At 38.6% G+C, this 12620-nt stretch overlaps 1 protein-coding gene across 1 annotated transcript in view; it reads right to left on the bottom strand.

The window, feature by feature from the left end:
• The window catches only part of LOC120533920 (lysine-specific demethylase RSBN1L-like), a 152011-nt gene that overhangs the window by 54834 nt on the left and 84557 nt on the right, over positions 1–12620 (bottom strand). Inside the window, exon 4 of the mRNA XM_039761036.1 lies at positions 8054–8191. Coding sequence (XP_039616970.1) covers positions 8054–8191 — 138 coding nt within the window. The remainder of the gene's footprint in view (positions 1–8053; positions 8192–12620) is intronic.

Genomic DNA, 12620 nt, shown 5'->3' with positions numbered 1-12620 from the left:
AGTTAACTATATGCATATGCAATACTTTACACATTATTAGGCAATTATATGTTACCTGCAATATACAAGGTATGGCAATATTGCAACAGCGTGACCACAATGGCATGCACTGTGATCACTTTTAGCATATATATGTAGCCTATGGTCAAATCACTAGAGTCTGCTTCAGTCATTGATAGCAATCACATTTCTTTGTTTACCCCATTATTTGTTATCATGCAAACTGGCTGCTGCTGCTGCTTCTTCTGTAATACCCATGCAGTCAGTACATCCCTCTGTCTTTGAGCAGTTGCTTCTTCATTTTTGAAGAATGTATGGTGTTGGCTAGCATCTGCTTTTCAGCATAAATTTCTCATCATTACAATAAACCATCATCATCAGGAATGTTTCTACAGCTCTACTCAACCCTTCAGGTTCATTTTAATTTCGGTTCGAAGTTTCAGTCCAAGTAAAATCAACTCAGCTTCATTTATTATTGGAGGAGATGATGCATCTCTTACACTAGACATTGAATCATTTTTTAAACCTTTTATTGGGCACAGTTTTAATTGGAACATTGTCTTAAAATGACTACTGATTTTACTTTTGATAGCCTACTAGATATAAATGTGTATTTACAGTGTTGAGAGTATTATAGTAGATGAAGCTGCATTTGACTAGGACGGAGGGCAATTCCTGGCCCAGCTTGGATGGCATAGCGAAAGAAAACAGATGGATGGGCATTCTGGCCAGGCTAGTTGTTAGTACTTTTTCCGGTTGGTAGGGCATAGTGGAAGGACAGAGGATGTCTACGTCCTGAAACACAGAGTGGCAGAATTCCCTGGTGGAGCTCACATTTGTATATTCACAGGGTACGGTGGAAGCTGTAGTCCGGATGGCCAACCCTGTTTGGGTACTTGAGTGCTGCCAGGGGGAGCTACAGGGGAGCAATCTTCCTATTTTGAGGGCTTATAATTGGCCTGGAAGTGCTTTCAATATGTAATATGGTGGCGCCGGAAGTAATCTTGTGTCCAACATAAAAGAAGCCACCTCATCTTCATCGAGGAGTTAAAGTCAGGTGGTGGACAACGCTTGCTGGTGGAGAGTAGAGGAGATGACAAGAGAAACCAATTTGTTTGGTCTGGAACCTGTAAAAGGTATTTTGTAAAAACATTACGTATTTGAATGCATGGTTGTGTGGTTTAATTGTGTTTGGGGGTGTGGGGCTCAGTGGCACCCTCAACTGGCCACAGGGAATGATTATCAGTGTTGCAGACCTAGCATTATTGGGACTTAATTTAATGCTGCTTGCTTACCCAGGAGAAATTTTTGTATACTATTTTTACTGCGGTTTAAGCTCATCAGGAAGCTGCCTTTGTTACTTGTTGCAAAAGTGATGTGTGTGATGGAGACTGCATATTCTGTTACCTTCTGACACCACACAGCATATGCTGGTACAACAGTGGAGATGGAAAAAGGTGATAAAGACAAAAGCTGAGACTGCCCTCACATCCACATGACAAACAACATCAAGAGCTGGCTAGGAGAAAAGGTGTGTGATCAATTTAAACAGGCTTCAACTTGCTAGAGGCAAATTTTAATGTTTAAATGCAGTTAAGAACTGTATGGTCTAAATGTTCTAAAACTGATAGTGTTTCTTTCAGAGATTGAATTTATATAAATACTAGCAAAATACCCGCGCTTCGCAGTGGAGAAGTAGTGTGTTAAAGAAGCAATGAAAAAGAAAAGGAAACATTTTGAAAATAACGTAACATGATTGTCAATGTAATTGTTTTGTCACTGTTGTGAGTGATGAGTGTTGCTGTCATATATATATATATATATATATATAAATAAATATATTTACACACACACACACACATATATACATACATATATATATAAACACATATACATATACATACATATCTACATATATACACACACAGCTATTTCGTATCAGTGCAATACGCTGCTTGTTAAAATGGATAACTCCTGCTCTTACGTGCAAGTCTGTGTGGATATTATGAACTATCGTATTTGTTCAAGTTCTATTTAAATTTTAAATAGAAGGAATTTTTATTTAGTCGACAGAAATATCTTTGGTAGGAATGGTAAAACAGACAGGAATATTATTCTGAATAAATCAACTCAAACCTTAAACAACTTATAATATTTTGCTCTCCATAAAAATATATCCTGTCTAAATTATACAAGTTAGAAATAAAGTAAACGTTAAAAGAACAAACATTCAAATTTCTTTACTCTTATGTAATTTTATATAAAAAATAAACTTAGATTTTAAATATCCCAAAAGATTTTGCTCTCCATAAAAATATATCCTGTCAAAATTATACAAATTCAAATATGAACATGCTGCATAACAAAACCTGGAAATATAAATAAAATGTGTTCCTTTCAGCAATAACAAATCAAATCATTCAGTTGTCTTTGCTCATATGTCATTTTAGAGCTGGACGCCTGGCATCTTTTTGGCAACAAGTTCGTTTCTGTTTGGTGTGAGGTTCTGTGTTGTGGAGATTCTCAGGATGGATTGCAGGTGCTCATCAGTGAGGCGACTCCTGTGTGCTGTTTTGTTAGTCTTTATCACTGAGAAGAGCTTCTCACACAGATATGTGCTACCAAACATGCACAAGGTTCGAGCCGCATGCAGACGGACTTTTTGTTCTTCAAAGTCACCAAAGCGCCGTGCAAACTCAGTGCGCTCAGTTTATCAGCAAAGTGCGTATTTGGGAACACCGTAGTGACGACTTGGTTTAACATTACTTGGCAACAGGGAAAGTGGGGCAAATTGCACTGGTGCATTTGTGTCTCCCATAAAAGCAGCTTCACTTGAAATCACTTTGTGATTGTGCACGGTAAAACGTCCGCTGAAGTGTCAGATTCTTATTTAATTCTTCTGCTTTCTGTATCTTCTGCATTGCATTCAGGTTACCCTGATGTTTTGTCTCATAGTGCCGTCTTAGATTAAATTCTGTAATTACAGCCACATTAGCTCCACAAATGAGACACACGGGTTCAGTAAACATATACTCAGCCTCCCATCGGTTTTAAAGGCTCTATTTTCAGAATCAACTTTTCTCTTCAGCATCGTGTGAGCTAGCTCCGCAATAACTTGCAGCATCATAAGCTAGACTTGATTAACGCGGTAAGTGTTCGGCAAGGCAGCTGAAGCGCTGCATTATGGGATCTGTAGTTTATTGTGTTACCAGCGCTTCATATACCGGGCCATTAATAACAATAATACAGTATATAAAATGATCTCGCGGGCGGATATAATTACGCCGGGCGGATGTGGCCCTGCCCTTGAGTTTGACACATATGGACTAAATAGAACTTGAAAAGATATATTTTTCAAATGTGATCGCGCAATTCAGATAGAGTTGGCGACTACAGCCTGCATGCCTCAATAAGTCATCCTCCCCTCGCTCTTACTTTTTACCGTTCATCTAATGAATACACTGAGTATGGCTTTACCAAAACAATCATTGATGGCGAATAAAGTATCCATTATTCGAGTATGTAGATCGGGATATATATATATATACATATATATATACCCGCGTATCAGAGGAGAGTAGTGTGTTAAAAAGCTAGAAAAGAAAAGGGAACATTTTAAAAATAACGTAACATGACTGTCAATATACAGTATTTGTTTTGTGAGTGTTACTGAGTGTTGCTGTCATCAAGGATTTGATTATCATTATTTCTTTCAATCAGGTTCGTATTTGTAGGATGTGTTGTGTTCAAGTTACATTCCGTGTTTGTCAATCGTTGTAAAGATGACAGGTTTCATTCATCGATTCGTTTCTTACTGCATCAATAAACAGCTCGTCTTCTTCTTTATCTGAGACCTGACACACTGCATGCACGGGTTTTTTTTACACTGTCTTCCTTTAGCGGGACATTGACTTTTTCCAACGTGTGCTTTGTTTCCGCAGTAGCTGGATTTATGAATATGCTTGTATGTATCAGGACGCTTCATATTTTTGCTGCCTTTTCAATTGTGTAATTCGGTTTTGTTCAGCTCTTTGGAACTGTTGCTTTTATCTGTGCACTGCGTCAGTTCATGTGAGCCACTCGGTGTACATGCATCGAAGGTTCCCAGCTGTGCTGGTGCCATCTCGTGCTATGTCCATGGCTGTATTTAATGTTACCTTAGTCCTGGCACTTAAAACTTTCTCTCGCAGTTTCGCTGAGTTTGTGTCAAACACCACCCTGACCATCTCATCTTCCTCTCCATAAGCACAGTCCTTCACCCGTGAATATTTAGTGGCAGTTTGCTATTGGATTGCCGCTGACGGACGGCCTTATATGGGCAGGCACTAAATTACAAACGCCAGCAGCAGCCTGTCTATGAACTTAATTTAAAGTGTAGGTTTACATCGTGCTTTGTTTCCGAAGTAGCAGAACTCATGAATATGGTTGTATATGTCACTCGCTCGCTTCTTATTGTTTCGCTAACTTCTCAATTATATAATGCATGTTTTCTTCAGCGCTTTTTTGAGGTCTTCCTGGTTTTCTATGTACTGCGTGATTACGGGAGGCGTGATGATGTCACACGAAACTCCCCCACGGCGTTGAAGCTCATCTCCATTACAGTAAATGGAGAAAACTGCTTCCAGTTATGACCATTATGCGTAGAATTTCGATAGAAAACCTGCCCAACTTTTGTAAGGAAGCTGTAAGGAATGAACCTGCCAAATTTCAGCCTTCCACCCACACGGGAAGTTGGAGAATGAGTGAGTGAGTGAGTGAGGGCTTTGCCTTTTATTAGTATAGATATGCATGTTGCAGAAAAGAAATGCTGGACCTTCTGTATTACATTAAAGTTTGAAGAATTGTGAAGAAGTAAATAGAAGAAATTAGAAAGGGGGCAAATAATTTTTCACAGCACTGTTGAAATATTCACAATTCTATATCTTTAGCTTGGGGCTGTAGGGTTTGATTCCAAGCTGCTGTTGCAACCTCATATGAAAGCTGTCTGAAAATCTGTTTTTATCCACCTTAGGAACATTCCGCAAATTCAATACTATCTAGACTATCCTGTCTCCAAGCATCATACTCATGCTTTTATATCAAACAAACAGTCAGACGACTTTTCTTAGGCACATATACCATCAACATGGCACTGCCAGATCTAAACAATAGTGGGGAGATTTGCTTGCGTACTGAAGTGTCTATAGCTGCAGGTGGAAGCTGCCATTGCACTTTTTGTTACTGATCTTTTCCCAGATAAGGAGTGGCATTGCACATGTACTTTGTCAGCATGCCTATGTCTATCAAACACTGGAGGCTCTGCAGTCTAACTGTGACTTTAAGCTGTAGGAATATAAGTAATTAAATATAGGTAAACACTCGATGTGGCACTTATATATGTAACATATAAATGTTTTTCATATAAAGATCATCAAGAAACATAATTACAAACGAAACTTTGCACACTACCTTGGTGAGCGCTGTAAGCCCTGCTGTTTCGTTGAAGGACACGCATATGGCAGATTCACTGGCAGAATGACGCCCAACCCATTGTTGCATCCAAACAATGCCATCTTTCACCTTTATGCCTGGTGCAGCTGCATTGTTTTTATGTGTGAGTGGGCGATTCTTGCGGGTTGGGGGTTATATTACGCCTTTATTTGAAAACAGCAGCGTTAATTTGATTTACGTCTGTAACAACTGCTGTAAATTTATAGTGCTTGTCAAAGTTAGCGTTTTTCTATTCAGTTTTATTCTCGCAGTCGCATTCACGCTCGCCCCGATCTGGCACTGCCGTTTTCAAATAAAGACGCGCTACAACAGAGGTGAACTCAGATCGGAGAAAACATGCCTTGTGCAGCTGTGTTGTTCTTATATGTGAGTGGACGTTTCTTGCGGGGAGGGCTTCTGTTCTCTTTCTCCGATCTGAGTTCATCTGTTAAAGTGCGTCTTTATTTGAAAACAGCAGTGTTAGATGGTGATTTGGGGTTTAAGCATGGTAGGATCGTGAACGCAACGGAGAGAACCTTTATTAGTATCATACATTTACACCGGCTGTTACAAATGTATGGTTTTATTCTAAAATAATAAGAGTAAAAGCAGCTCAATTCTCAAAATGGACTCGTTGGGGATCAAACCTGTGAAGTTTTGATTACCAGTCAACAGTTGATACCGTTGCGCCACTGAAGCAGTTGTAGTACATGTGTGTCAATGTCGCACCCTAACGCGTGTTGTTTTTCTGCAATTATATTTTTGAATAAAAGTGCACTTGTTCTGTTATATTTGTACCTTTTGTGAAAGTGTTTCTTTGATATTTGGACTTCAGGCTTTACACATTATAAACTTCATGTCTACATTTTGTCAATTATTACTCAAACATGAAAAACGTTTCTTTTTTAACGATGTGATTATATAGATCGTTGTAGACACGGAACACACATAAAATGCATGTGTTCCTAATAACGACATAGTATTTATAAAAGGTGTGATTTTGCTTGACTTCTCATTCTATACAACTCCAAGCAACTGACACGCAGAAAAACAGACTTGAGTTGAGAAAACTGCGTGCAGGTGGGGGATATGATAGCAGACTGCTTGCTGCTTATCAACACATTTAAAGGACAAAAGACACTGACGGAGAGGTGAGAAGTGATTTAAGGTGGGACAGATCTACGAGTTTTTTGTAGGCTCTGGTAATTCTAGTGTTAAATTGGCCTAGGATTAAGACTTTTTTTCGTAGGCTTCAGGGATTCTAGTGTTAACAGAGACACACATTCACTAAGACCACACAAGCAGCATTTGATTCAGCCATTAAAAAAAAATTACTAAAGAGAAAAATTTAACCAGCCTTTGAAGCATATATAACTCTTGCAATGGCAAATGTTACAAACCTAAAAGTGATTCTCTAACAAACCAGATTTTAAAAGGCATATTTAGAAAAATTATTTTAAATTGTTTAAATGAAAATATCCTGAACTAACTTGGAACTCGCTAATTCAACAGTATAAACCTAAATAATATTTGAATTATTACTTTAAGTATTAATTTTAACCAGTATGTTTAGTTACTAGAGAGAAAATGTAAGAAAATAAATTTGGAATGTGCACATGGTAAGATAAGTCAGGTAGTGCACGATGATATTAATCTTTAGAAACACTATGCTGAAATCACCCCAAAATTATACCATTTCCCCACCTGTTACACTGGGGGAATACTCGTGTCTATAACACATTAAAAATTCAAGCCCTGAATTGTATTATGTTTATGAATGCTAACACTAATTTACTTAAATAAAAGTTGGGTAACTGCTTGACAACTATACCATTATTTTAAACCTGTCATCATGGTTGGTATTTTTATATTTGATTCCATTACAGAAAAAGGTACTATATTTTTTATATGAATAATGAAAGTACTTTTAACAAGAAACCACTGATTTAGATTTGCTGTGGTATTAAATATGTATCGAATATTATAAAAAATTTCACTGGCATTGGTACTGAATGCAAAAAAATCTGGGATTATTGACATCCCCAGTCACATACTGCAAACATATATAGCCTGTTAAGCATGATCGCTCCCATTGTTTTATTTATTTGCCCAATACTTATTTTTACTGGAAGTGTGGGGAGCAAAATATTTTAATTGATTGTTACACCTTATTAAAAGTTTGTGAGAATAAATTCTGAACTTTATAAACTGTCATTTGTATTGACTGTGGTAATCAGCCCAGCTCCAGTGAGAATTATTACAGCTGGCCTGCTCAGCAATAGGACAGTCAGATTATGAGGCTCAGTCAAAGCAGTAGAAGCCATACACAGAAACCATCTATAGGTGACAGTTCTGTCTAAATATTTTTTAACTTAATATTACAGTTTTACTAAAAGTAAGCTGTGTAAAAAATAGTGTCAATTGATGACTGACATACAATGATACTGCCAGTATTCATTTCAATTTGTACATACTATATGAATAGAGAAACCATGGGTACAAATTCTGACCCAAAACTGCATCAGAAAAGTATCCCACCAGCTACTTTAAGACTCTGCATGCATGTCAGTTCTATTCAACTTACTTTTAGAAATGGTGATTCCTCCAACATGCTGAGGAATTCCGGGAAGTAATCGCCCACTTCTTCATCAACAGCTCCCACCAGACTAATTTGTCTCATTGCACCAGCTCGGTAAGTACCATGGGAGAAGGTTCTTTTCACCTGTCAAGCCCAAAGAAATAGTACTGTTATTTGCCAAATCATTAAAGAAATGTTTAATGAAATTAAAAATGTACAGATAAATGGAGAAAGATAAAATAAAAACATAGAAATGAATACTAAAAAAAGGAATCCAAAATTATTCTCAATGAAATTGTTACTAAAGTTGAAATGTTCTTATATTATCTTACTGTACAATATTTTCATGCCGCACTATAAAAAGTCTAAATAACCTTGCTGAGAAAACAAAAAACACAAATCCATTGCTCCACTCTGAAAATGTATTAGGTAATACTAGTTAAATAAAAGATGTCAGTAATAAAACAAAGTCTTGTTTAATATGACATATGAGAAATAGCCATACTTTAAAAAGCACTTTAAAAAGATAATTAAAAACAGGCTGATGAATACATGGACACCAAACATATCACAAGGCATTAAAAAATGTGGACTGCTTTATGACAGGTCTACATGACAACAAAATAAAAATACTTTATATATGTATATCTCTATTGAGAAAATAACAGGCAGTCCCTGGGTTACATACGAGATAGGGACTGTAGGTTTGTTGTTAAGTTGAAATTGTATGCAAGTCGGAACAGGTACATAAATTTAATAAATGCTATTGTTGAACGACTGTAACCAAGTGCTCTGCCAATGAATGATGGAGTTTCACCTCTTTTGCTGCTGGGAGCTGCCCGAGGGACACTACACTGCACAAGCAGTGAAATCGCCCCCCTCGAGCCACCGATTACAGCATAACCAGCCGACCACTGAGAATGAACAGGACAGCCATGTGTGGTGGGCGAGCAGTGAAACTGTTTGCTGCTGGGAGCCGCCCGAGAGACACTACACTGCACGGGCGGCAAAATCGACCAAGCCTCCATCCAGTCACCGTTTGCAGCGTCCCCAGGCTGAAGACGACGGAGCGGCAGTTACTGAGGCGCATGCGTTACAACTCTGGCCCCATTCATAAGTTGTAGGTCAGATCTCCACAACCTGGGGACTATCTCTACACTTTTCACATTTAAAATTCATTTTCATGTAATTATATGCAATCTAGGCCATGTAAAATAAATAACAATTACAGTGCATCCAGAAAGTATTCACAGCACATCACTATTTCCAAATTTTGTTATGTTACAGCCTTATTCCAAAATGGATTAAATTCATTTTTTTCCTCAGAATTCTACACACAACACCCCATAATGACAATGTGAAAAAAGTTTACTTGAGATTTTTGCAAATTTATTAAAAATAAAAAAACTGAGAAATCACATGTACATAAGTATTCCCAGCCTTTGCTCAATACTTTGTCTATGGACCTTTGGCAGCACAGCCTCAAGTCTTTTTGAATATGATGCCACAAGCTTGGCACACCTATCCTTGGCCAGTTTCACCCATTCCTCTTTGCAGCACCTCTCAAGCTCCATCAGGTTGGATGGGAAGCGTTGATGCACAGCCATTTTAAGATCTCCCCAGAGATGTTCAATCCGATTCAAGTCTGGGCTCTGGCTGGGCCACTCAAGGACATTCACAGAGTTGTCCTGAAGCCACTCCTTTGATATTTTGGGTGTGTGCTTAGGGTCGTCGTCCTGCTGAAAGATGAACTGTTGCCCCAGTCTGAGGTCAAGAGCGCTCTGGAGCAGGTTTTCATCCAGGATGTCCCTGTACATTGTTGCAGTCATCTTTCCCTTTATCCTGACTAGTCTCCCAGTCCCTGCCACTGAAAAACATCCCCACAGCATGATGCTGCCACCACCATGCTTCACTGTAGGGATGGTATTGGCCTGGTGATTAACGGTGCCTGGTTTCCTCCAAACATGATGCCTGGCATTCACACCAAAGAGTTCAATCTTTGTCTCATCAGACCAGAGAATTTTGTTTCTCATAGTCTGAGAGTCCTTCAGGTGCCTTTTGGCAAACTCCAGGCGGGCTGCCATGTGCCTTATATTAAGGAGTGGCTTCCGTCTGGCCACTCTACCATACAGGCCTGATTGGTGGATTGCTGCAGAGATGGTTGTCCTTCTGGAAGGTTCTCCTCGTTTCTCCTCTCTCCACAGAGGACCTCTGGAGCTCTGACAGAGTGACCATGGGATTCTTGGTCACCTCCCTGACTAAGGCCCTTCTCCCCTGATCGCTCAGTTTAGATGTCCAGCCAGCTCTAGGAAGAGTCCTGGTGGTTTTGAACTTCTTCCACTTACGGATGATGGAGGCCACTGTGCTCATTGGGACCTTCAAAGCAGCAGAAATATTTCTGTAACCTTCCCCAGATTTGTGCCTCGAGACAATCCTGCCTTGGAGGTCTACTGACAATTCCTTTCACTTCATGCCTGGTTTGTGCTCTGACATGAGCTGTCAACTGTGGAACCTTATATAAACAGGTGTGTGCTTTTCCAAATCATGTCCAATCAACAGAATTTACCACAGGTGAACTCCAGTTAAGTTGCAGAAACATTTCAAGGATGATCAGGGGAAACAGGATGCACCGGAGCTCAATTTTGAGCTTCATGGCAAAGGCTTTGAATACTTATGTACATGTGCTTTCTCAATTTTTTTATTTTTAATAAATTTGCAAAAATCTCAAGTAAACTTTTTTCACGTTGTCATTATGGGGTGTTGTGTGTAGAATTCTGAGGAAATAAATGAATTTAATCAATTTTGGAATAAGGCTGTAACATAAAATGTGGAAAAAGTGATGTGCTGTGAATACTTTCCGGATGCACTGTACATGATCTTTGTTCCCATTCATTCGTTATCAAACCAAATTAAGGGGTTTGAGAGAAACTTCTTTCATGAAATAAAATGAAGACAAAATACAAGTCAGTAGACCTCAAGCTACCGAACATTTAATATATGTTATAACCTATAGATTTTAAACTAAATACAACCATATCCCTACATTTAAGTAATCACTTTAAAAAAAAACATATAAACAAACTAACACAGACAGCTTCAAGGAGGAATACATTTAACACCTCAAGTAGAGGTTGAATTTCAAATTTTCCATGGCACAAAAATTTATCATAAAGAAAGCAGAAAAGCAGAAATTTTGTGCCATGTGTCAGTTTTTTTTTCCTGTACTGGAAATATCTGCAGCAGTACAGAATTTAGTGATACAGCATCTATGAATTTAGAAGTGAAACATTTTGTTATACAGGCACCAATTAAATACATTTCTTATAAATTCTTATACAAAATGCACCCATGCAGACACACACACACACAAATAAAAAATAAAAAAATAAGAATACTTGCTCTCAGTGAATTAATGATATATTGCATTATTGTGTGCATGACAAGGTAAAACTGGACAATTGTATAAGAAAGCTAAAACTCATGATTCTGACCTTACACAAACAAATAATAAGACTTAAGTAGCAGCTTTAACCAAGTAATCTTTTGCACTAACAAAGAACATACTAAAACTATAGATATATATATATATTTAAATCACACTACAGTTCGAGAATAAAATTAATTTTCACTCTAAGACCTGTATTGCCTACCTTTAGGTTTCTGCATTAAATTCGGGTAATTGCTTTGAGGTTCTCTTATATTTGCTCCTGAATCAAAACTCAGCCACATATTCATCTGTTGCCAGGGAAACTATGGATCTTCAGTTTCCTTAACTCGACCATGCAATGTTTTTAAATTACTGTACTGATGTGGAATAATAAAGTCAAGCATATATAGATACAGGCACAATTCTGTAGTGCAGAAAGATTAAAACCAATGATGCACTACTTTCACAGAAGTACATATGCAGAAATGTTCATTGAAAATAAACATTAAAATTTTATTTTTATACTTCATGAAGTGGAAAACTCCTCTGTTACTTTGTATACTACTGACTAAATTCAAGCGATTGATGTTTTCCAGTTATCCACATAGGTGGAACCCTGGTTTCATATTGTGTGTGTGTTTACCCTGTGAGGGACTGGGACCTACTACGTGTTGTTCCTGCCTTTTACCTAATGATTGCTAGTGTGGCTGAGTTAGTTTGCTTTATTGTGAACATTCTCAAAACTTTTTTTTTATATATACTGAACTTCTTTTGTTTTATATATATCCATCCATCCATCCATTCTCTTCCGCTTATCCGAGGTCGGGTCGCGGGGGCAGCAGCTTAAGCAGAGAGGCCCAGACTTCCCTCTCCCGGCCACTTCTTCCAGCTCTTCCGGAGAATCCCATGCTCCCAGGCCAGCCTGGAGACATAGTCCCTCCAGCGTGTCCTGGGTCTTCCCCGGGCCTCCTCCCGGTTGGACGTGCCCGGAACACCTCACCAGGGAGGCGTCCAGGAGGCATCCTGATCAGATGCCCGAGCCACCTCATCTGACTCCTCTCGATGTGGAGGAGCAGCGGCTCTACTCTGAGCCCCTCCCGGATGACTGAGCTTCTCACCCTATCTTTAAGGGAAAGCCCAGACACC

The sequence above is a fragment of the Polypterus senegalus genome, chromosome 8 (genome assembly GCF_016835505.1).
Source record: "Polypterus senegalus isolate Bchr_013 chromosome 8, ASM1683550v1, whole genome shotgun sequence".
Classification (NCBI taxonomy): domain Eukaryota; kingdom Metazoa; phylum Chordata; class Cladistia; order Polypteriformes; family Polypteridae; genus Polypterus; species Polypterus senegalus.
This window is presented reverse-complemented; position numbering and strand designations above follow the sequence as displayed.